The sequence below is a fragment of the Neltuma alba genome, unplaced genomic scaffold (genome assembly GCF_004799145.2).
Source record: "Neltuma alba isolate B1F8T4 unplaced genomic scaffold, ASM479914v2 tig00011899_pilon, whole genome shotgun sequence".
Classification (NCBI taxonomy): Eukaryota; Viridiplantae; Streptophyta; class Magnoliopsida; order Fabales; family Fabaceae; genus Neltuma; species Neltuma alba.
The window spans coordinates 46,112-70,906 of NW_021636497.1; the positions used below are offsets into that span (position 1 = coordinate 46,112).

Here is a 24,795-nt window from a genome sequence, read left to right on the forward strand (position 1 = left end):
GGAGGGAGTAATTGACACTGGAAGTCTGGAACTCGTCTATAAATACAATAGAATTTATTGCCTTTTTCTCCATCAGTTAACGGAACAATAGAGAGAAAGCTGCCAAGGCCAGGGATTATTGCACCTGCATATCTAACATAACAACTACAATGACTTCCATTAAGGGAGAGGAGCCAAAAACCCAAGGTTCGGGTCAACACAGAGAAGGGAATCATAAGAGCCTCTTGCAAAGCGACGCTCTTTATCAGGCGAGTACATATTGGAAGTATACTCGCTCCTCATATTATGCCATCTACATATCTAGTTTTTAACATTGTTGTAATTGATGCTTGTGCTGAACAATATGCATGTTTGTGCAGTATATACTTGAAACCAGTGTTTATCCCAGAGAGCACGAGTGCTTGAAGGAGCTGCGAGACTTGACTGCGAAACACCCCTGGTACGCTCTATGCAATATCAGTTCTATTCCTCTCATCAATCTCAGAATCCCTAGTAATTATCACATCATTATTCTGTACTTAAGTTATTAACTTTATTTTAATACATATACTCTTGCGAAATTGATTAAATATGTTGTGAAATAGGAACGTCTGTTCTGTGTCGGCTGACGAAGGCCAATTTCTGAACTTGTTGCTCAAACTGATGAATGCCAAGAACACCATTGAAATTGGCGTCTTCACTGGTTACTCCCTTCTCGCCACGGCCCTTGCCCTCCCAGAAGATGGGAAGGTTCCTGAAGTTATTCTTATTCTTCCTCTTCTTATCTCATAAAACACACACACGCACTATTATGTAAAACTAATAGTATATTGATTCCTCTTCTCATATATGTACTGTTTCATGATGCATTTAACATTTCATTTTTCAGATATTGGCTTTGGACATCAACCGCGCAGATTATGAGCTGGGCTTGCCTGTGATCCAAAAGGCTGGTGTTGCTCACAAGATTGACTTCAGAGAAGGGCCTGCGCTTCCTGTTCTTGACCACTTGCTCATAGACGTACGTGTACACTGTGCTAAGTTTTATCTGAACTGATATCACTCTCTCAAATTTATTAGTATCTTGCGACGATCATTAATTTGCAGGAAAAGAACAAGGGGGCCTTCGATTTCATATTTGTGGACGCGGATAAGGAAAATTACCTGAACTACCACAGGAGGGCCATTGAGTTGGTGAAGGTTGGGGGACTGATCGGCTACGACAACACCCTATGGAACGGCTCTGTTGCGGAGCCACCAGAAGTACCTCAGCTCGATTACATCAAGTATTATCGTGTTTTTGTGTGGGAGCTCAACAAGGCCTTAGCCCGTGACTCTAGGATTGAGATTTGTCAACTTCCTATTGGTGATGGCATTACCCTGTGCCGCCGCATCATCTGATCCCTTAGTACTACTTGTTTTCAACTATTTGCATTATGTACTACTCTAATTAATTTCTTTGTCAACAGCTCAAATATTAAGCAGGAATAATAAGGGAAAAATATACTCCTCCTATCCTTAATATATAACTCATTTAACTAATTTGATTATATTAAGGAAGTTAGGTAAGTTAGTTAATTATGATATAAGTGACACATTTTTCCTAAAACACCATAATCATCTTTCTTAATACCCCCTCTCCCTCTTCTACTTGATTATGGTTGAGGGAATATCTATAGGGGTAATTTAGAGAAAATTGATAAATATGAGAAATAAGTCTTATATTTAGAACCAAAACTAATTGGATCTTATATTAAGGACCGGAGGAGTAGTAAATATAGTTGCGTGGATACTTCTCCTGGTTATAGTGCTGCCTCAATTTAAGTGGCTGCATTGTGGATCAGAGCATTAATGAGTCGTTTTGCTATTAGCACTCTTTTCTCTTGAAGTTCCTCTCCTGCAGCAAGGGCTCTATTATTCTCTCATCCTTCTCGGTGCCTACTAGGGGTGTTCATCAAGCCCGCTAGCCCGGTATGCCCGCCCGAGCCCGCAAGAAAATGGCCTTGCCCAGCCCGAAAAAAAAATAGCCCAAAGAGAAATGGGCATTTTTGGGCTGGGCATATTATGGGCAGGGCAGGGCTGCGGGCATGGTATGCTGCCCTGCCCATTTGGCCCTGCCCGTGATATATATATTTATAATTCTTTTTTTTGCCAAAAATACTTATAATAATATATAATATATAATAATATATATTATTCTCCCCTCTTTTATTTGCCATAAATACATTTAGTGGTATGCGTAATTCTTCCTTCTTAGTATCTTTTAATTTGGTTTAGTATCTTTTAGTTTGTTTTTATTGTTGGTTGTCTTACAAAGATGCAAAAGCAAGCTCACTTTAGTGTTATATTAAAAGATATATCAATTTAAGACAAAGCAAAGTTATTGATTTGTTGAATTTATTGTTTATTCAAGTATTTATTTCTTTATAATTGTTATAAGATACCTTTACTTTAACTAAAAAAATTTTCACCAAGGTATCACTATTTGGGCTTGGAAGCCCGCCCTGCCCAGCCCGTTATTGCCCAGCCCGAAAATGGTTAGGGCTTCTATGGGCAGGGCAGGGCAGCGGGCCGCAAAATGCAGCCCGCTCATTTTTTGGGCTGGGCATCGGGCAGGGGGCATGCCCTGCCCAGCCCTGCCCATGAACACCCCTAGTGCCTACACCAAGTTGAGCAGTGACAGATCAAGTAAAATGTTCCCATGGTATTTCACCTATCTACTCTCTTTGATCTCTGTACGGAGGTCGTCTTCTCGAATAAATTTGCGGTCTCAAATATAAATGATCTAGAGAGTTATTAGCTAAAAATTTTCAAAATTTTCCCTATTTATCGCTAGTTATTAAAAGGAGAATTCATTCTAATCTAGTATTTTTATATGCCCTTCAAATAAAATGCCATGTTTTTTTCTCTCTTTTTCTTCAAACCATATTCTTTACTAGGACAAAGTTAACCGAAAAAAAATTGATTACAAAGTTAACAAAAAAATTGATTTTAAGACAAAATTAATAAATTAACAGGTTTTTCTTATTTCCAACAATGTGGTTGAAAATAATTTATACCACTCCTACGGTTTTAAATATAAAACCTATTTTCTAATATAAATTACAAGATATAATGGAAGAGTAATAAAAATCGGAGGGAGGATATCACAGGAATAAGAACAGCGGTGTAACAGTTTAATGTCGGTGGAGGGGATGATGGACTGGAATCAACAGAGAGAGCAGTGGTTCAGCGTCTGAAGTGGACAAGTGAACAAATTAGGTGCCTCTCTCTTAATTAATACATGAATGTGTTAATTGGCTGTCATTAATGTTCATGTCTTCTTGTCATTCAATAATAATTTTGCATTTTTACCAATCCCCCCTACAGTGTTGTAATATTATGAGTAGTGTATTTAAGAATCCCTCTTTGTTCCCTTTTTATTCTATGGCTTTAACCATTTTTAATCCAAATTGAAGTCTTGATCGAACGCTCTTTCAAAATGCAGTGTTCTAACATGACCAACCTCAATTGAATTAGGCTATCTCAGTGTCGGTGTGAGTTGCTCATTCAGTACTTCGTAAGCAATTTTTTGAGCTGTGAGACTTGTGTATGTTGATTTTGGTATGATCACCTCAACTAGGACCTAATTCGCTTTTTTAAAAAAAAAAAAAAATAGGACTCATCTAATTATTGGAAAAATTCATAAGTTTATATTGTTTAGAATAATACTTTCTCCATTCCTAAATATAATATTTTCTTCATCAATTCATAATTTTTTTAAAAAAAGTATGTAGGTTGATTATTTTTAATTAAAATGTAGAGAAGTTGTGACGTTTTCAAAAATTATCCTTGCCATTTTAATGATTGAAATTTAATCCGCTGATATAAAAATGTCTTAATAAATATGGGTATTAGCCTATTATATGAGAAATAAAAAATTAATATGAGAGATAAGAAAAATATAATTTTCTATTTTGAACTAAATTAAATATCACTAATGGACCTCATATAAATATATAATACAACAACGAAGGAAATATTACTTTATATAAATGGGGTATTAGTTACAGTAGAACGGGTAATAATTAAGGTTATTAGGTTTAAAGTGGTGTGAATGAAATTTTTCAAAAAGTTATCTTTATTTGAGCCTGATAATATTTGAATCTGTGTCCAATACAAAGGATATTGAAACCAAAAAAAAAAAACTATTTAACATTCAGTTAATGGTGGGAAAAAGAGTGGATGAACGATTCAAATCCTCTTAATATACATTTAAGAAACAATGTTTCATCTTCTCATAAGCATATTTTTCTAATTAATTAATCGCAATACTTCAAATAAAAGAGTATGTTTTAGAGAGGTTTGTGCTGTAGTGTTCAAGGTATTTTGTGGATTTCTAACGATAATTTATATCCATTTTGCTTGAAATATTACAAGATTATCCTAAAATTATTTACGTCCGTTAACATGGCCCCTTTTCCCATGAATTTAAAGAAGGACGAAGTTGATGAAATTAAAACAATTAAAAATTTTAACTATCTATTTTTTTATTGGCGTGCATTAAGTAAAATATCTCACATTTAAAGTGGAGGAGGTAAAACGATATTAGCTTCTTTTTCTTTTTTGGGACAAAAACGATTGTAGGCTAGCTAGCTTCTAGTTTCTAATTAAGAAACATTTTTCAGATCGAATGAGATTTAAAAGTTCGGTCATCAACGAAAATGACCTCTGCCGCTAGAGATCACGCTTGTCCAGACTTTGATTTCACTAATTCTCACAGTTTCATTTATTTTCCTGTTAGTTTCTATTTCAATTTAGATCCACAATCTCTCATATACCAACAAGCCAAAACTTACCAGATTTTTCTTTCAATTTATAATTTAATTAGTGAAAGATTAGGGCAACAGCTTACTATGAAAGAAGAAAATTTAATCTTTGTTGAGTTTAATTCTTCACACACATTTTTATTTTTGTTTTAGTATGTTGATATGATTACAAAACCTTCTGGTATAGTCGGTTAACTAATAATCAACATGATCTAGGAATCGCTTAACCTTTTTTTGACCAAAATGTGGGGGAATCTTTTCACCCAACCAAACCACTATTCATCTCTGAGACAAATTTGGCATCGTTCTGACCGGCTGCCTCCATATCAGTGAACATTGACCCAATACTTATATAAATATATATATATATATATGTATATATGGATTTGCTCATGATTTTGGTGCAGGCAACTAACTGCATAATTTAATTAGAGCGAGTGGTAGCCAGCGTCCACATTATATGATTTTTTTTCTTTAATAATGAAGAATAACAGTATTATGCTGCAATATTCAAAGTTTTCGCTCCTTGCAGCATAAAGTAACTTGTGAAAAAGTTAATGATACATATTTAATAACATGTAATTATTATTTATATCGAATTAACAAAGGTCTGGGAAAGTTTGCTGTGCCTATTTCGAAGAATGTTCGTGAGTTATCGGCATCGATCATCTTATTAAGAGAATTCTCAATCACTCCGAGGAGAAAACATTGTTCGAACTTGTCTATAAATAGAATAACATTTCGTGCCATTCTCCACCCAGTTAAACAAAACAATAGAGAGAAGTTGACAAGACCAGGGATCGGATCTGCATATATCTAAGATAGTCACTATGACTTTCGTTAAGGAAAAATACCGAAATCGCAAGCTTCGGGTCAGCATAAAGAAGTGAATCATAAGAGTTTCCTACAAAGCGATGCTCTACATCAGGCAGGTTTTGGAGATATATATACTTCCTTCACCATATATATATGCCTTCTAGCTAGCTAGTTTTTAACGTTATCCATCATTGATCCGTGCGTTGTATGAACAACGTGTACGCGTGTGGGTGCAGTATGTACTGGAGACCAGTGTTTATCCAAGAGAGCATGAGTGCTTGAAGGGGCTGCGAGACATAACGGCAAAACACCTTGTTATGCACAGTGTATATCCCAGTTTCATAATTTTCTCCCAGATATCCCAAATAATAATCAGAATCATTCTGTTCTTAGCTCTATTTCAATATGAATATATATAACAACGGGATAACATATTGTAAAACAGGAACCTGCTGGCTGTGTCTGCCGACGAAGGTCAATTTCTGAGCTTGTTGGTGAAACTCATCAACGCCAAGAACACCCTTGAAATTGGCGTCTTCACTGGTTACTCTCTTCTCGCCAGAGCCCTTGCCCTTCCAGAAGATGGAAAGTTCCCTTATTTTAAATACTTACTTTCCCTTATCTTCAAACACAAGCGTTGTATATACAAGTTCCTGTTTTACTGTATCTGATTGTACCTTTTCCTTAATTACAAGAAAATGATCTCAGTATGGCTGTTTCATGCCCTTAACTTGTCATTTTCAGATATTGGCTTTGGACGTCAACCGCGCAGATTAAGACCTGTAATTGAAGAGGCTGGTGTTGCTCACAAGATTGACTTCAGAGAAGGACCTGCTCTTGTTCTTGACCAGTTGCTAACTGATGTATGTGTCTGAATCAATATGACTTTCTCAGATTAATATAACGTTGTTTCCCACATGCATGTACTTAATTTATTGTCTTGTGATGATCATTTTGCAGGAAAAGAACAAGGGAGCCTTCGACTTCATATTTGTGGATGCGGATAAGGACAATTACCTGAACTACCACAGGAGGGCCGTCGAGTTGGTGAAGGTTGGGGGACTGATCGGCTACGACAACACCCTGTGGAACGGCTCTGTTGCGGACCCACCAGAATTACCTGATTTGGATTACATCAAGTATTATCGTGGATTTGTGCTGGAGCTCAACAAGGCCTTGGCCCTTGACTCTCGGATTGAGATCTGTCAGCTTCCTATTGGTGATGGCATTTCCCTGTGCCGCTGCATCATCTGATTACTACCTTTTTAAATTATACTAGTTTGTAATTAATTTCATTTTCAACAGCTAAAATATTAAGCAGGAATAATAGGGGAAATATATGTTAAATTTGGTTGCGAGGATATATATACTTCTCCTGGTTATACTGCGGTCTCTAGTTGATTAATTTGTATTCCTGGAATTAATCATAATTTCTTTTTACTTTTTGTTTTCGTTCTGAAGTTTTTCAATGCTTTCGTTGTTTTCGTTTGGCGGATGAATTGTAACACAGGAGGTGATACAATTATTCGAAAATTTTGCTTGTAATTTTGGAAGGACTTATAATTACTCCTTTGATCCTTAATGTAATAAGTTTTAATTGACTAATTTAAATAAATTAAAGATGTTTTTAAATTAATTAATATAATATACTATCTTTAGTTCTTAATATAAAAGTTAGTTAACTAATTTAAGTGGATTAAAAAAACTAATTAAGTTAGTATAGTGTCTTCTCTCAAAACTCAAACTTTTACAAAGGAGACTTACTGTGATTTGGTGTGATAATATTAGTGCAGCTTTAATTGCCTGTAGTCTAGTTTTTCATTCTAGAAGAAATCATATAGATATTGATACTCGTTTTATTAGAGAGCACGTTGCTGCCAAAAGATTATCTATTCAGCATGTTCCCACTACTGATCAAGTAGCAGATTGTCTCACCAAAGCTCTTGGGCACACCAGATTTCAACTCATAAGAGACGAACTCGGGATGCCTGAGACATCAGACACCCTCTCGTTTGAGAGGGGATGATAAAATACAAGCCCAAGATCAACAAGTCCATATTTCTCATAAGTTCAAGCCCACAATGCACATGCAACAGCTCAAGGATCAACACAACAAACCCTAGCCTATGAGCTAGGATGGAAATGCACATTGGGATTTGTTGTGGGGAGTTACGGTTTGGAAGCTAAGGATTTGGACAAATGAGGCAGTTTTTTATGATAATTTTTGAAACCTTCGAATCCAGCTACTCTGATTAATTGTAGCTGGAAGAGTTTAGTTAATATTCCGGATTTGAGGAAGAGTGATAAAGCAGCAAAGTGTTTCAAAAAACTCAGCTATTTGGACTCCTCCTCCCAAAGGTTGGGTGAAAATTAATGTTGATGGAGCTGTGGCAAAACATTCTAATAAAGCTCGATGCTGAAGCTCGATGCGGTGGTGTTATTGGGGATCATGATGGACATTGGATTGGTGGATTCTCTTCTCAAATTGGCAAATGCAATGTGGTGGAGGCTGAAACTTGGGCCATTTTCAAAGGTCTGAATCTAGCATGGCATTTTGGCTTCAAAAAAGTTATTTTTGAGTCTGATGCTAAGGGAGTGATGGCAAGACTGCAATCTCATGGATACGAGACACATTGCAAGAGAGGGCAATGGCGTTGTTGTTGCACTAGCAAAAAAAGGGGTATCTACTTCCTCCTACTTTGATGTCAGCCCAGATGATCTGAGGGGCCTTGTGCACAAGGTTAGCTTGGGATTTAATCCCTCTTTCAGTCCGTTTTTCTTTTGGGCTGAGCCCTTGTCCGTACCGGGGGAAAAAAAAGCCCTAGCCGTTTTATTTCATTATTATTTGTTTTTATCCTTTCCTGTACGTTATTCCTTTGGCCTTTTGTGCTGGCGCTCTCTTATTGGAGAGGATTGTACATGTTACTCCCTGTAACGGGAACCGTTAATAGTGAATGGTGAAATCACGGCGAAATTTCTAAAGCAATTTTCTATTGAGTAAAAACTTTATTCATACACCAACAAAGCTCGACACAGTTGGTAGATAGCTGGGTCCTTTAAACATGATGTCTTGGGTTAAAACTAGACCGTGTGCATGGAAAAAGCTTTATTGGGAGAAGCAAAACCCACTTCAGTGATCTCTACGCCTCATAAGGATTAGTCTCTGACTATTGACTAGGAGATACCAACTAGCTTCTACCCAAAAAAAACTTTATTCATACACCGAGAGTATAATGGTTGTTGATTAGATTTCTCGAGACCAAAATAAACAATGTCAAGGAGAATCTCACATGTCAAGTCAGCAGACTTGCACTTCTAATTGACGCTATTATTGATAGGCATATGGCGATAAGCGTTGCAGAAATCATCGATAATATCCAAGACCAAAATAAATATTCGAATAAATGTGCGATCTTATAACTAAAAAATTTGAGCAAAATATCTTTTTTTTTTAACGGAAAATATCTTCTTTACACTCTACATCAATGATTAAAGAACCGGACTAGACCAGAAGATTCGACTGGCTGAATCGTCAAGCAGGTTTATTAACAGCTTAGTTTAGATCAAAAAATCGTTTATATAGTTGAGCTGGATTGAACAAGAATTGAGCCGTCATTAAGCCGGAACCCGGAGTTGGACTGGGAATTGGAACGATTTTCAAAAAACCGGGTGGTTTTTTAGCCTGACTAAAAAATACTAAAGAATTGAAAAAATAAAGAAAAATAAAAAATTGACCCCCCTCAAATATCCTAATATATTTTAGACTATTTATAACCATATAGTATTATTTCATTAAAAATTTCATATATTGTGGTGTTAAAACTGTGAGTCGTTAGCTTTTTTGGTTCAATATCTAGTCTAGCTTTTAAAACAATATTTTGATTTAAATGAATTAATAATTTTTAATGTTATTAAATATCTTAAACATACATAAATTTAAATATAGAAGGTTGTAGTGCATTTTCAATGATTTGACCATAATTTTAGATTATTTAAATGTATTTCTAAATTATTTAATAATTTGATATTTTTCATATATATTAATTATATGTACATAATATTATTTTTAATTAATTATTACGTCATCTGACCAAACGGTATAACCAATCCGACGGATTGAATCATGACCCGTTAGTATTTCCGGTTCGACTTTTAAAACATTGCTCTATATATGTTGCAATAGCTGTTTTTTTCCCCCTTGAAAAACAAAGTCATCTTTCCTTAAATTAAATTATACAGCTATTATGCCATTTAGAAACTGAAGCTTAATATCTATAACCTAATTGAAGCCTACAATTTATCAAACCTTGATGGCATTAATATCATTTTGTATAAGGCGCGAAACCAAATAGTACTGCACACGGTGCGTGAATTAATCAGCATGAGCTAAGGAAATTTCCTAGGTATCGGTGGACTAGCACCCAAATTTTTTGAGCTATATCCAATATCTTGTTATTTTATTTTTTATGGTGTATCTGTCATTTTGATATATTTTTTATTGTGTATCTATCTAGTACCTCAATTTTTAAAGTGCTGGATGCACCAAAAAAAAAGAAAGTTAGAATGCTGAATATATCATAAAAATATTAAAATACTAAATACATTTTTAAAAAAATCACAGTAATGAATGCACCAAACCCAGTTTTATTAGCCCCGCAAAGCCTTACCACGTCCTTATATTATGGCGTCCGCGCCTGATTTTATTAAATGCCATGGGCCAGCTATTTTAGTTAGAGTGGCAGCTAGAATGCGCATTTTTCATTCAATAACGTGGGGAAGAGGGGAGCAATTTATTGTATGATTTTGTGAACCAAAATGACGCCGCGATTCAAACTTCTAGGCTCTAGCCCCATGCACAGTGACTGGCGAAAAAGCTGAAAATATGTGTACTTGTTGCTGTCATTTTTACAATCCATTTCCAGGCTCCAGCATCACTAAAACTAGCAAAAGACTTAGAACTTCTTATCTGTGCATGCAAATTAAAGAATTTTTCAATTTAACCCTCACACGGTGTAACTTTGAAAAATGAACTCACATTATTGACTAAACATAATATGAAAAATATTTAACACACCCGAAATTTCTTTAAAGGAGTTGGGTTTTTTGGCAAAACCAATTAATATGATCACTATCGTAAATTTGTTGAAATAAATTTTAGATATTATATATTTAATATAATCTGCAACACTCGCTCAGTTGCCTTTTTATAAATTATTTTTTAGTAGAAAAATTTTGAAGTATTTCATTTGATAAATCATTTTGTAAAATGTTACGAGTAATTAATACATTTATTCAAAAAAATGCATCTGGTAAATTCAGAAATTACTTACTCCCAGTTTATTTAATAACCATCAATAGAATAAATTGTATTTAATGAAGGATATGACAATAATAACCAAGTCTTATTCCACTAGATAGGTCGACTATATAAATCGATATCACACGATGTCATTAAACTCTATCAATAATAACCAGATCTTTGTTAAGTACTTAATTAAAAGATCTTGTTCAATAACTTTATTGAATATCTTTTTGGCTTTTTTCTACTCCTTTTCATATGACTCTATACTATTTGATCAACCATCTTTATTAGTGCATTCAAATGCTTTCTTTGAACATGAGTAAACCATTTCAAACAATCTTTTACATATCATTATTTTTAATAGAAGCCACTCCTACTCTATCGTGGGTGTGTGTGTGTATATATATATATATATATATCCATTATGAATATTAATTTTTCTTGTATAATTACACATTTATCTCATTATCCTTATCTCGACTACCTCCACTTTATGCTCATGTTATCTTTAAAACCCATCATCCAGTACCATATAGCATTGTTAGACTTATAGTAGCGTGACAAAACTTAATTTTCTTTCATTACCTTATTAGGTACTTTTTTATCACAAATACAGCTCCAGTAATTTTTCTCTATTTAAATCACCCAGTTTGAATTCTATAATTAACTCTCTGTCAATTTCACCATCTTTTGGTATACTTGACCTTAATTTCTAAATTTTGCCACTTATAGAATGACTTGATCCCTCAATTTAATCTTCATATTGCTTCTAACTTATCTCTTATCAAAATTGCACATATTCTGTATGTAATAAAGGATATAGTTGGAAAATTGAAGTGACATCAATAACTCATTTCTTCGTCTATGTAAGGTAGTTAAAGATAATTTATAGTAAAAACTAAAAAGTTAAGGGAGGGAGTAATTGACACTGGAACTCGTCTATAAATATAATAGGATCTGTTGCCTTTTTCTCCCTCAGCTAACGAAACAATAGAGAGAGAGCTGCCAAGGCCAGGGATTATTGCATCTGGATATCTAACACAATAACTATAATGACTTCCATTAAGGGAGAGGAGCCAAAAACTCAAGGTTCGGGTCAACACAGAGAAGGGAATCATAAGAGCCTCTTGCAAAGCGACGCTCTTTATCAGGCAAGTACATATTGGAAGTATACTCGCTCCTCATATGATGCCATCTAGATATCTAGTTTTTAACATTATCGTGATTGATGCTTGTGCTGAACAATATGCATGTTTGTGCAGTATATACTTGAAACCAGTGTTTATCCCAGAGAGCACGAGTGCTTGAAGGAGCTGCGAGACTTGACGGCAAAACACCCCTGGTACGCTCTATGCAATATCAGTTCTATTCCTCTCATCACTCTCAGGATCCCTAGTAACTGTCACATCATTATTCTGTACTTAACTATTAACTTTATTTGCATATATATACCCATGCGAAATTGATTACATATATTGTGAAACAGGAACTTCTGTTCTGTGTCGGCTGACCAAGGCCAATTTCTGAACTTGTTGCTGAAACTCATGAATGCCAAGAACACCATTGAAATTGGCGTCTTCACTGGTTACTCCCTTCTCACCACGGCCCTTGCCCTCCCAGAAGATGGAAAGGTCCCTTAAGTTATGCTTATTTGTTATGACCCATGCAGTGGAAGAGAATCATGCAGCCCATGCAGGAGACGCGAGCTTGGACCAAAATGGAAATCGAGCCCATGCGATTACGCACCGTCGTAGTGCACGTGCTAAACGTGTACCTTGGAGGCTGAGAGAATAAAGAGGCCGTTACGTGAGAGAGAGAGGTGTGAATTATGTGCGAGTCATTTCCTCTGACACTTCTGCTCTGTAATCTTCTCCCTGGCCCTTAGTGGGTATCCTTCTGATCTTTCTGTTATTTCCTAACGTCCCGGCTGCGTAGAGATTTGTGTATTGTTGAGTAATCGTTCATACACTGTGAACGATTGCAGTATTTCAATATATATATATCTTCCGTCAGATTTAGTTCCATCCGTGTATTTGCAAGATTCATAACATTTTGGTGCTTTCGTTGAGAGGAGACTGCAATGGCGGAAGCGACTCGATTTAAAGACGTGCAAGCGGACGTGAAGAACATGGGAGAGTACGTAAGGCAGAGTGAAGCCAACCTGAACGAGAAGATTGAGCGGCTGGATCTGAAAACGAATGACCGATTTGAGCAGCTAGAGAATCACTCTAACACGAGGTTCGATCGGCTAGAGGCAGCCATAGAGGCGTTAGCACGGGCACCTGATGGCCGGTTTGAGCAAATGAATGAGATGATTGTTGGGTTGAGTAAGGATGCTGAAACGAATAACCGAAGCATTGAACGGTTGAGCCAGTTGATGATGACCGGGGGAGGGCATTCTGAACAGGGACCCTCAGGATACCATTCACCGCATACATCCAAGCAAGTTAAGGTAGACTTCCCAAAATTTGACGGAACAGACCCCACGAATTGGATATTTCGGGCAGAGCAGTACTTCAATTACTATGAGACTCCGGACCATCACCGTCTGGTATTGGCTGCCATTAGCATGGAAGGAGATGTCATTCCATGGTTTCAATTACAGCAGAAGTCCAAGGCGATTCACAACTGGACCTCTCTGACTCGGGCCCTTGAGGCAGAATATGGGCCATCTCTGATGGAACAACCGAGGTCCAAATTGTTCAAGCTAATGCAGACCGGGACCGTTGAAGAATACTGCAGGCAGTTCATGGCATTAGCCAATCGGACTGAAGGGTTGTCAGAAGGGGCCTTGATCGATTGTTTCACGAGCGGACTGAAACCCGAAATAAGGAGGGAAGTCATTTCACGCCATCCTCATACCTTAATGAAGGCCGTAGAGCTTGCTAAGCTCTATCACATCGAAGAAGGCAGTACAGGGACGATGAAAGGTAGAAGCGTTCAGTCAGTTGGAGGAGCAGGTTCCCGACCACCTGGGGTGAATGCGACCCCTTACAATGCGGTGAAAACCCCTTGCCTCCATTGTTACCCACACCCAACCTGAAACCAAGTCCGCAGGTGAAAAAAATGACGCCATCTGAAATGATGCTCAGACGAGAGAAAGGTTTGTGCTATACGTGCGACGCGAAGTTCTCTCCGGGGCACCGATGTCCGAATAAACAATATATGCTCATTGAATGTGATGACCCTGAAGAGGAGAAAGGTTCGGGCGAGTTGGTCATGACGGACGGCTCGAAATCTGAATTGGACGGGGAAGGTGGCTCTATTCATCATCTGTCTCTTCACGCCTATCACGGCTCTCCGTGCAAGGCGACTATACGATTTGTGGGTCTCATCGGGGGAGCTGAGGTCCAAATCCTCTTAGATGGGGGAAGCTCAGATAGTTTCATACACCCAAGGATCGCTCAACATCTCCAATTACCAGTTGAGGAGGCCAGAAATGTGAAGGTAATGGTTGGGGATGGGAACGCAATGAAAGGAGAGGGCATCATTCGAAATCTAGTGGTGCAAATTCAGGGACATACCTTGGAGTTCCCTGCTTATGTTTTGGCAATAGCGGGGTCAGATCTAGTGATAGGAGCATCTTGGTTGGCTACGTTAGGACCTCACATCGCAAATTATGAAGTGGGGGGATCTTATATTAAGTTCTTAATGAACGAAGAATTCATCACATTGCGGGGAACAAATGGAGCTGTGGTGACACGAGCCGCCTATCACCATTTACAGCGCATGGTGCAGACCGATGCAATATTGGAGTGCTTTGTGTTGCAAGTAAGCGAAGTGGTGAGCGAACCTGAACAGAGCACCACCGAAACAGAGGAACCCCTTCCGACAGACATGCAAGCATTGCTCCACAGATATGGCCATGTCTTTGACAAGCCACGTGGGTTGCCTCCACCACGGAACCACGAACATCGGATCGTCTTAACAGAGGGAACAGGGCCGGTGAAAGTGAGACCATACAGGTACCCGTTCAGTCAGAAAAGTGAGATTGAGAAAATGGTGGTAGAATTACTAGACGATGGGTTGATTCAACCAAGTAGTAGCCCGTTTTCTGCTCCAGTTCTTCTAGTGAAAAAGAAGGATGGCACATGGAGGTTTTGTGTAGACTATAGAGCATTGAATGCTGTCACGATAAAGGACTCCTTCCCTATGCCTACGGTGGACGAGTTACTGGATGAATTGGGAGGTTCTGAATTCTATACTAAGTTAGATTTGCGTTCAGGATATCACCAGATCCTAATGCACTCTGACGATCGGGAGAAGACAGCATTTCGAACCCATCAAGGATTATATGAGTGGCTCGTCATGCCCTTTGGACTTTCGAATGCTCCGGCTACCTTTCAGTCTTTAATGAACTCAGTCTTTAGACCATTCCTGCGACAGTTTGTCCTGATTTTCTTTGACGACATCCTTGTTTATAGTTCAACATGGCAGCAACATGTAGAGCATGTACAGCAGGTACTGGAATTGATGGATGCCCACAGGTTATTCGCTAAGCTTTCAAAGTGCTCTTTTGGTAAAAGGAAGATAGGATATCTGGGCCATATTATATCAGCTCGTGGGGTTGAGATGGATCCTACCAAAGTTCAAGCAGTGCTACAGTGGCCTAAACCTCGAAATGCGTCCCAACTGAGGGGTTTCCTAGGCCTCTCTGGTTATTACCGGCGGTTCATTCATCGATATGCTCACTTGGCCAGTCCACTATCCCGGTTACTACAAAAGGATGGGTTTGAGTGGACTACGGAAGCTCAGCAAGCCTTTGAACGACTTAAGGAGGCATTGACCCAAGCTCCTATACTTGCTCTCCCGGATTTTTCAAAAACGTTTGTGATTGAGACTGATGCCTCAGGGAAGGGAATTGGGGCGGTTTTGAGTCAGAATGGGCACCCGATCGCGTACTTTTCAAAACAGATCTCACCCAGGATGCAGAGTCAGTCGGCGTACGTGAGGGAATTATATGCGGTCACCCAAGCAGTAGCAAAATTCCGACATTATGTGTTCGGTCAACGCTTCATCATACGAACGGATCAAGAGAGTTTGAAACATTTACAGGGACAGGTCGTGCAAACCCCAGAGCAAGAGCTCTACCTTCCTAAGTTAATGGGATATGATTTTACCATCGAATATAAACCAGGGAAGTCGAACCTAGCAGCTGATGCATTATCTCGTATATCTCACATGGCACTTATACGTGTACAATCTGACTGGTTGACTGAGGTTTCTGCCGAGATTCAGAGCTCGACATACATACAAGAATTGATTGCAAGGCACTTGACCGAACCAACACCGTCTCATGAATATAGTGTACGAGACGGGCTGCTGTATTGGAAGGGGAGAGTAGTGGTACCACCCGAGAATTCGGAACTGATACATAAATTACTATTGGAATTTCATTCATCGGTGATAGGGGGACATGCGGGCGCATATCGAACGTACCAGCGCATTGCAGCACTATTCTATTGGCCTAACATGAGGCGAGACATTACCAGGTTCGTGCGCCAGTGTCTGGTTTGTCAGCAGACTAAACACATTCAGGCACATCCGGCCGGATTGTTAGATCCTCTTCCAATTCCTAGCGCTATATGGGAGGACATAGCTATGGACTTCATCACATCACTACCGTCGGTGCAGGGATACTCGGTAATATTGGTGGTCATTGATAGGTTTTCAAAGTTTGCCCATTTCATGCCTTTAAAACACAACTACACTGCTCAGCAAGTCGCCGAAGTTTTCATCAAGAGTGTGATTAAGTTGCACGGCTTCCCTAGATCCATTGTGTCAGATCGCGATAAAATCTTTACCAGTGCTTTCTGGAAGCAACTTTTTAAATTGCAAGGGACGGCCCTCCGAATGAGTTCCTCCTACCATCCACAAACCGATGGTCAAACCGAAGCGTTGAATAAGAGCCTAGAGATGTATCTTCGATGTTTTGTATTTGAATGCCCGAGAATGTGGCTCGAATATTTACCCTGGGCAGAGTTTTCGTACAACACGGCTTTCCACACCGCCATCGGCATGACCCCGTTTAAAGCTGTTTATGGCAGGGATCCCCCTCATTTGTTGCCCGTTTCTGATGGAGGTGGGTTACCGACTGATTTATTTCAGCAACTGAAGGCGCGCGATCATATCCTGGCGAGACTGAAGGTGAACTTGCTCAAGGCGCAAGCTAGAATGAAACGATTCGCTGACAGGAAGCGCACAGAGGTCCATTTCCAGATCGGTGACTTGGTATTTGTTAAACTACAGCCTTATCGCCAGCATTCGGTCGCACTGAGGAAGCATCACAAGTTAGCTCTGCGATATTTTGGACCCTTCCCGATAGAACAAAAGATCGGCAAGGTGTCGTATCGCCTAACACTGCCTGAGACCGCCAGGATCCACCCCGTGTTTCACGTATCTATGCTGAAGAAGTGTGAAAGTCCTACGGCCATTCCCTATATGCCGTTACCTCTGTTAACAGAGCTCGAAGGACCGATACTGCAACCTATTGCTATTCTAGATGTTCGGGTGGTCAAGCAAAAAGACACGTGGGTTCAACAAGTCCTCGTCCAATGGGATGGAACTGACTCACCCACTTGGGAGCTCGCTGCTGAGATTATGGAGTTTTACCCCTCCTTCGACCTTGAGGACAAGGTCGCTGCTCTACAGGGGGGCAATGTTATGACCCATGCAGTGGAAGAGAATCATGCAGCCCATGCAGGAGACGCGAGCTTGGACCAAAATGGAAATCGAGCCCATGCGATTACGCACCGTCGTAGTGCACGTGCTAAACGTGTACCTTGGAGGCTGAGAGAATAAAGAGGCCGTTACGTGAGAGAGAGAGGTGTGAATTATGTGCGAGTCATTTCCTCTGACACTTCTGCTCTGTAATCTTCTCCCTGGCCCTTAGTGGGTATCCTTCTGATCTTTCTGTTATTTCCTAACGTCCCGGCTGCGTAGAGATTTGTGTATTGTTGAGTAATCGTTCATACACTGTGAACGATTGCAGTATTTCAATATATATATATCTTCCGTCAGATTTAGTTCCATCCGTGTATTTGCAAGATTCATAACATTATTCTTCCTCTTTTTATCTCATAACACACGCACTATTATAATTCATAATATATATTAATTCCTCTTCTTATATATGTACTATTTCATGATACATTTAAGATGTCATTCTTCAGATATTGGCTTTGGACATTAACTGCGCAGATTATGAGCTGGGCTTGCCTGTGATCCAAAAGGCTGGTGTTGCTCACAAGATTGACTTCAGAGAAGGGCCTGCGCTTCCTGTTCTTGACCACTTGCTCATAGACGTACGTGTACACTGTGCTAAGTTTTATCTGAACTGATATCACTCTCTCAAATTTATTAGTATCTTGCGACGATCATTAATTTGCAGGAAAAGAACAAGGGAGCCTTCGATTTCATATTTGTGGACGCCGATAAGGACAATTACCTGAACTACCACAGGAGGGCCATTGAGCTGGTGAAGGTTGGGGGACTGATCGACTACGACAACACCCTATGGAACGGCTCTGTTGCGGACCCACCAGAAGTACCTCAGCCGGATTACATCAAGTATTATCGTGTTTTTGTGTGGGAGCTCAACAAGGCCTTAGCCCTTGACTCTAGGATTGAGATTTGTCAACTTCCCATTGGTGATGGCATTACCCTGTGTCGCCGCATCATCTAATCACTTACTACTACATTTGTTTTTAACTATTTGCATTATTACTACTCTAATTAATTTCATCGTCACAGCTCAAATATTAAGCCGGAATAATAAGGGAGAAATATACTAAATATAGTTGCCTGGATACTTCTCTAGGTTACAGTGCTGTCTCAATTTAATTGGCTATTGTGGATCAGAGCATTAATGAGTCTTCTTGTTATTGGCACTCTCTTTTCTCTTGAAGTTCCTCTCCTGCAATAACAGCTCTATTATTCTCTCACCCTTCTCGGTGCCTTTATCAAGTTGAGCGGTGACAGGTCAAGTAAAATATTCCCATGGTAATACCTCAGGTCCTAATTATAAGACTTTGTTTGTAGTTTATAAATGGAGTCTTATAAGTAGGACTGGAGGTAGTATTTCATATATCTAACCCCTTTGATCTCTGTACACAGGACGTCTTGTAGAATAAATTTGCGGTCTCTAATATAAATGCTCTAGAGAGTTATTGACTAACAATTTTCAATTTTTTCCTCATTATTGCAATTTATTAAAAGGAGAATTCAATTCTAATCTAATACTATCTCTAGTCCTTGATATAAGACTTTTGATTAATTTGGAGAGATTAAGAAAATTAGTTAAGTTAGTCATTTGTAATAACTAAGTGTTGTCTTTCCTAAAATACCTTTGCTAGTCATATATATTAGCTAAAACTACCATTTGATAGAACATTCTACAAGGACTTTTTTGGGAAAAAATGGATAAATATGAAGACAGATTGAATTGGGATCTTATATTTAGAACCAAATTAAAAATCAAACTAACTCTTATATTAAAAATCAGAGGTAGTATTTTCATATGCCCTTCAAGTTAAATGCCATGTTTTTCTCTCTCTTTTTCTTCAAACCATGTTCTTTACTATGGGCAGAGTTAAAAAGAAAATTAATTTTAAGATAAAGTTAATAAATTAACAGGTTTTTCTTGTGTCCGATAATGTGGTTGAAAATAATTTATACTACTCCTCCAGTCTTAAATATAAGACCTATTTTACACTATAAAAGGAGTCTTATATTTAGAAGAGGAGTGCTCAATAAGAATTGGACGGAGGATATCACAAGAATGAGATCAGCGTATAACGATTTAGGAGGTGTTTGGATAAAACCAAACTATGGTTTGGAGAATAGCTTCTGGAGAATAGATTTTATGAAAAATAGATTTTGTTAAAAAGTTATTCTGATAAAATGAGAGCGTTTGGATAGTTGTTATTAGAAGTACTTTTTATATATATAAATTACTAAAAAGAACATAAGTTAATAGATTTTATAATATATATGAATTTGAAGAAATAAATTTGTTGATAATATATTTTTTACCAACATAATTAATAATATATAAGAAAATGTACTTAATAAATAATTAATATGTGTATATATATTTATAAAACATAAGATTAAATACGTTTATAGAAAATTGATTTTTTTTCACTAACAGAAAAATATTAATTTTTTTTAAAGATTAAACATGAAATCTTTAAACATTCTTTAAGGAGGAATGGATTCGTTTTGACATTCTCCCTTGCGTTATAAATTTTGCTAGCCACGTTAAATTTGCCGGAAGAGAATGAAGGCTTTGAATAATTGGAGAGGGGCATATTCGTCTCGGCCAAAAAAAAAGGCATATTGCTACATGTAGGCTTTGACACTCTCCTTTTTTTTTTTTTCCCCTTAGAAGCAGATAATTTTCGCTTCTATAAAAACCATGGTTTATGGGCCAAAACCCAAAACTATAGTTTTGGCTTTTTTCCTGGTGTTTGGCAATCTCTTTCCGCAAACCATGGTTTGAGTTCCCAAACCATGGTTTGAGATGATACCCAAACAGACCCTTAATGTCAGTGGAGGGGATGATGGACTGGAATCAACAGAGAGAGTAGTGGTTCAACGTCTGAGGTGGACAGGTTGAGCAAATTAGGTAGCTCATGGTTTTTGGTTTGTGATATGTATTTGTCGAGAAGTTAATTAATTAATACATGAATGTGTTAATTGGCTGTCATTAATGTTCATGTCTTCTTGTCATACAAGATTAATTTTGTATTTTTACCAATCCCCCCCACAATGTAGTAGTAGTATTATGATGTGTGACTTCGAAAAACACAGTAGTATTTGTAAGAATCTCTCTTTGGTCCCTTTTTATTCTATGGCTTTGACACATTTTTTCTCCAAATTCAAGACTTGATCGAACCCTCTTTCAAAATATATTGTTCTAACATAACCACCCTCAATTGAATTAGGCAATCTCAGTGTCGGTGTGAGTTGCTCATTCAGTACTTTTGTAAAGAAATTTTTGAGCGGTGATACTTTTGTGTGTTGATTTTGGTATGATCACCTCAACTAGGACCTAATTCGCTTTTTTTTCTTTCATAAACAAATTAGGACTCATCTTATTATTGGAAAAATTGATAAGTTTATATTGTTTAGAATAATGCTTTCTCCATTCCTAAATATAATATTTTCTTCATTAATCCATAATTTTTTTAAAAAGTATGTCGGCTGATTATTTGTAATTAAAATGTAGAGAACTTGTGACATTTTCAAAAATTATCCTTACCATTTTAATGATTGAATGTTAATGCGCTGATATAAAAGTCATAATAAATATGGGTATTACACTATTATATGAGAAATAAAAATTTAATATGAGAGATAAGAAAAATATAATTGTATATTTAGAACTAAATTAAATATCACAAATAGATCTCATATAAACATATAATACAACAACGAAGGAAATATTATTTTATATAAATGGGGTATTCGTTATATTAGAAGGAAGGGGCAATGATTATGGTTATTAGGTTTAAGGTGGTGTGAATGAAATTTTTCAAAAAGTTATCGAGCCTAATAATATTTGAATCTATGTCCAATAAAAAGGATATTGAACATTACGTTACTGCCATATATTAAAAAAAAGTATACTATCTATAATATATACCAATAACTATTCAACGTCTTTGAACACAAAAAAAAAAAAAACTATTCAACGTCCAATTAATTGGGGGGAGGGGGGAGTGTGGATATAAGATTCAAATCCTCTTGATATACATTTAAGAAACGATGTTCCATCTTCTCACAAACATATTTTTTGATAATTAATCACAATACTTCAAATAAAGTGGAGGGACTAGGGAGTAAAACGGTATCAGCTTCTTTTTTTGGGGGACAAAAACGATTGTAGGCCTAGCTTCTAGTTTCTAATTAAGAAATATTTTCAGATCGAATGAGATTTGAAAGTTCGGTCATCAACGAAATGACCTCTCCCGCTAAAGATCATGCATGTTGATTTCACTAATTCTCACAGTTTCATTTATTTTTCCTGTTAAGTTCTATTTCAATTTGGATCCACAATCTCTCATATACCAGCAAGGCAAAACTTACCTGATTTTTCTTTCAATTTATAATTTAATTAGTGAAAGATTAGAGCAACCTTTTATTTTTGTTAAGTCTAATTCTTCATACCCCTTTTTATTTTTGTTTTAGTCTGTTGATATGTTTACAAAACCTTCTGATATAGTCGGTTAACTAATAATCAACATGATCTAGGAATCTCTTAACCTTTTTTTGACCAAAATGTGGGGGAATCTTTTCACCTAACCAAACCACTATCCATCACTAGGATAAATTTGGCTTATTCTGACCGGCTGCGTCCATATCAGTGAACATTGTCCCAATATTTATATATTTATGGATTTGCGCATGATTTTGGTGCAGGCAACTAACTGCATAATTTAATTAGAATAAGTGGCAGCCAGCGTCCCCATTATATGCTTTTTTCTTTTAATAATGAAGAATAACAGTATTATGCTACAATATTCAAGGTTTTCGCTCCTTGCAGTATAAAGTGACTTGTGAAAAAGTTAATAATACATATTTAATAACATGTAATTATTATTTATATCGAATTAACAAAGGTCTGGGAACGTTTGGTGTACCTGTTTCGAAGAATGTTCGTTGAGTTATCAGCATCGATCACCTTATTAAAAGAATTCTCAGTCACTCCGGGGAGATAACATTATTCGAACTTGTCTATAAGTAGAATAGCATTTCATGCCATTCTCCACCCAGTTAAACAAAACAATAGAGAGAAGCTGACAAGGCCAGGGATCGGATCTGCATATATCTAAGATAGTTACAATGACTTTCGTTAAGGAAGCACCGAAGTCGCAAGCTTCGGGTCAGCATAAAGAAGTGAATCATAAGAGTCTCCTACAAAGCGATGCTCTTTATCAGGCAAGTCTTGGAAATACATATACTCCCTTCACCATATATGCCTTCTAGCTAGCTAACATTATCCATCATTGATCCTTGCGTTTTATGAACAATGTGCACGCTTTTGTGCAGTATATACTGGAAACCAGTGTTTATCCAAGAGAGCATGAGTGCTTAAAGGAGCTGCGAGACATAACAGCAAAACACCCTTGGTACGCGCAGTATATATCCCAGTTTCATAATTTTCTCCCAGATATCCCAAATAATAATCAGAATCATTCTGTTCTTAGCTAATTCAATATGAATATACATAACAACGGGAGAACATATTGTAAAACAGGAACTTGCTGGCCGTGTCTGCCGACGAAGGTCAATTTCTGAACTTGTTGGTGAAACTCATCAACGCCAAGAACACCCTTGAAATTGGCGTCTTCACTGGTTACTCTCTTCTCGCCACAGCCCTTGCTCTTCCAGAAGATGGAAAGGTCCCTTATTTTAAATACCTGCTTTCCCTTGTCATCAAACACAAACGTTGTATATACAAGTTCCTGTTCTACTGTATATGATTGTCCCTTCATTACAAGAAAAATGATCTCAGTATGTCTGTTTCATGCCTTTAATATTTCATTTTCAGATATTGGCTTTGGACGTCAACCGCGCAGATTATGAGTTGGGGCTACCTGTAATTGAAAAAGCTGGTGTTGCTCACAAGATTGACTTCAGAGAAGGACCTGCTCTTCCTGTTCTTGACCAGTTGCTAACTGATGTATGTGTCTCAATTAATATGACTTTCTCAGATTAAAATAACGTTGTTTCCCACATGCATGTACTTAATTTATTGTCTTGTGATGATCATTTTGCAGGAAAAGAACAAGGGAGCCTTCGATTTCATATTTGTGGATGCGGATAAGGACAATTACCTGAACTACCACAGGAGGGCCATTGAGTTGGTGAAGGTTGGGGGACTGATCGGCTACGACAACACCCTATGGAACGGCTCTGTTGCGGACCCACCAGAATTACCTCAATTGGATTACATCAAGTATTATCGTGGTTTTGTGCTGGAGCTCAACAAGGCCTTGGCTCTTGACTCTCGGATTGAGATCTGTCAGCTTCCTATTGGTGACGGCATTACCCTGTGCCGCCGCATCATCTGATAACTACCTTTTTAAATTATACTAGTATGTAATTAATTTCATTTTCAACACAGCTAAAAGAATAATACGGGAAATATATGTTAAATTTGGTTGCGAGGATATATACTTCTCCTGGTTATAGTGCGGTCTCTGTTTGATTGATCTGTATTCCTGGAATTGGTCATAATTCCTTTTTATTTTTGCTTTTGTTTTTAAGTTTTACAATGCTTTCGTTGTTTTCGTTTGGTGGACGAATTGGAACTCGGGAGGTGATATAATTATTCGACAATTTTGCTTGTAATTTTGGAAGGACTTTATAAAATTAATTGCTACAAGTGGGCTTTTGAATTTGATGTCCAGCGAGCTGAAGAAAGAGAGATGAAAGTAGCATGGTGGAACTTTTAAATATTTACTTTTGTTCTTTTTTTATTCTCTCTCTTAATTGACTGTGCTGGAGAAAATTAAGCCGTACGTTGCTCTCTTTTTTGTCTCCGAGTTTGTCTCCGGTCCGTGTGACTCGCGAGTCAGGCGAGGGATGGTTTAATTTGTGATGCACGTTGGGCTTATGCAGAGAAAAGCTCAATATTTAAACTTATATATATCCATTTGTTTTACTAATTAAATTAAAGTAGAAAAATGTCGAATTAACACAACCAAATAAATTGTTTAAGCTTATCAGACAATCAAATTGATCAATCTGAGTTTTGCGCATTTATTAACGAGTGGATTGGGCTGAAATTTCATTATATATTCCTATTTTAATCATAGTAAAGTTGGTTTCATTATTCTTGATAACTCATTGATATATTATCTTTGCATTAAAGGGTTTGCG

The 24,795-nt window shown here is 37.5% G+C and overlaps 3 protein-coding genes and 1 pseudogene across 3 annotated transcripts; all 4 read left to right on the forward strand.

Moving 5' to 3' along the window:
• The first annotated feature begins 147 nt into the window (after nt 1-147).
• LOC114719215 (caffeoyl-CoA O-methyltransferase) lies at nt 148-1,485 on the forward strand. The gene is made up of 5 exons (XM_028904674.1): nt 148-248; nt 360-439; nt 585-729; nt 869-1,000; nt 1,087-1,485. Exons 1-5 carry the CDS (start codon nt 150-152, stop codon nt 1,378-1,380), a joined length of 750 nt encoding a protein of 249 aa, XP_028760507.1. The 5' UTR covers nt 148-149; the 3' UTR covers nt 1,381-1,485.
• Nucleotides 1,486-5,617: 4,132 nt separating this feature from the next.
• On the forward strand, nt 5,618-6,857 carry LOC114719218 (caffeoyl-CoA O-methyltransferase 1-like; annotated as a pseudogene).
• A 5,100-nt stretch (nt 6,858-11,957) lies between these two features.
• Nucleotides 11,958-18,589, forward strand: LOC114719219 (caffeoyl-CoA O-methyltransferase-like). The gene is made up of 5 exons (XM_028904676.1): nt 11,958-12,056; nt 12,168-12,247; nt 12,392-12,536; nt 18,078-18,209; nt 18,296-18,589. Exons 1-5 carry the CDS (start codon nt 11,958-11,960, stop codon nt 18,587-18,589), a joined length of 750 nt encoding a protein of 249 aa, XP_028760509.1.
• A 4,105-nt stretch (nt 18,590-22,694) lies between these two features.
• LOC114719216 (caffeoyl-CoA O-methyltransferase 1-like) lies at nt 22,695-24,311 on the forward strand. Its single transcript, XM_028904675.1, has 5 exons — nt 22,695-22,848; nt 22,960-23,039; nt 23,168-23,312; nt 23,462-23,593; nt 23,691-24,311. Exons 1-5 carry the CDS (start codon nt 22,753-22,755, stop codon nt 23,982-23,984), a joined length of 747 nt encoding a protein of 248 aa, XP_028760508.1. The 5' UTR covers nt 22,695-22,752; the 3' UTR covers nt 23,985-24,311.
• The last annotated feature ends 484 nt before the right edge of the window (nt 24,312-24,795 follow it).

Coding starts and splice junctions, on each gene's coding strand:
- LOC114719215 (XM_028904674.1), top strand. CDS start 150: ATGACTTCCATTAAGGGAGAGGAGCCAAAAACCCAAGGTTCGGGTCAA. Junction 440..584: donor TTGACTGCGAAACACCCCTG/GTACGCTCTATG, acceptor GTTGTGAAATAG/GAACGTCTGTTCTGTGTCGG. Junction 1,001..1,086: donor TTGACCACTTGCTCATAGAC/GTACGTGTACAC, acceptor ATTAATTTGCAG/GAAAAGAACAAGGGGGCCTT.
- LOC114719216 (XM_028904675.1), top strand. CDS start 22,753: ATGACTTTCGTTAAGGAAGCACCGAAGTCGCAAGCTTCGGGTCAGCAT. Junction 22,849..22,959: donor AAAGCGATGCTCTTTATCAG/GCAAGTCTTGGA, acceptor GCTTTTGTGCAG/TATATACTGGAAACCAGTGT. Junction 23,313..23,461: donor CTCTTCCAGAAGATGGAAAG/GTCCCTTATTTT, acceptor TTTCATTTTCAG/ATATTGGCTTTGGACGTCAA.
- LOC114719219 (XM_028904676.1), top strand. CDS start 11,958: ATGACTTCCATTAAGGGAGAGGAGCCAAAAACTCAAGGTTCGGGTCAA. Junction 12,537..18,077: donor CCCTCCCAGAAGATGGAAAG/GTCCCTTAAGTT, acceptor GTCATTCTTCAG/ATATTGGCTTTGGACATTAA. Junction 18,210..18,295: donor TTGACCACTTGCTCATAGAC/GTACGTGTACAC, acceptor ATTAATTTGCAG/GAAAAGAACAAGGGAGCCTT.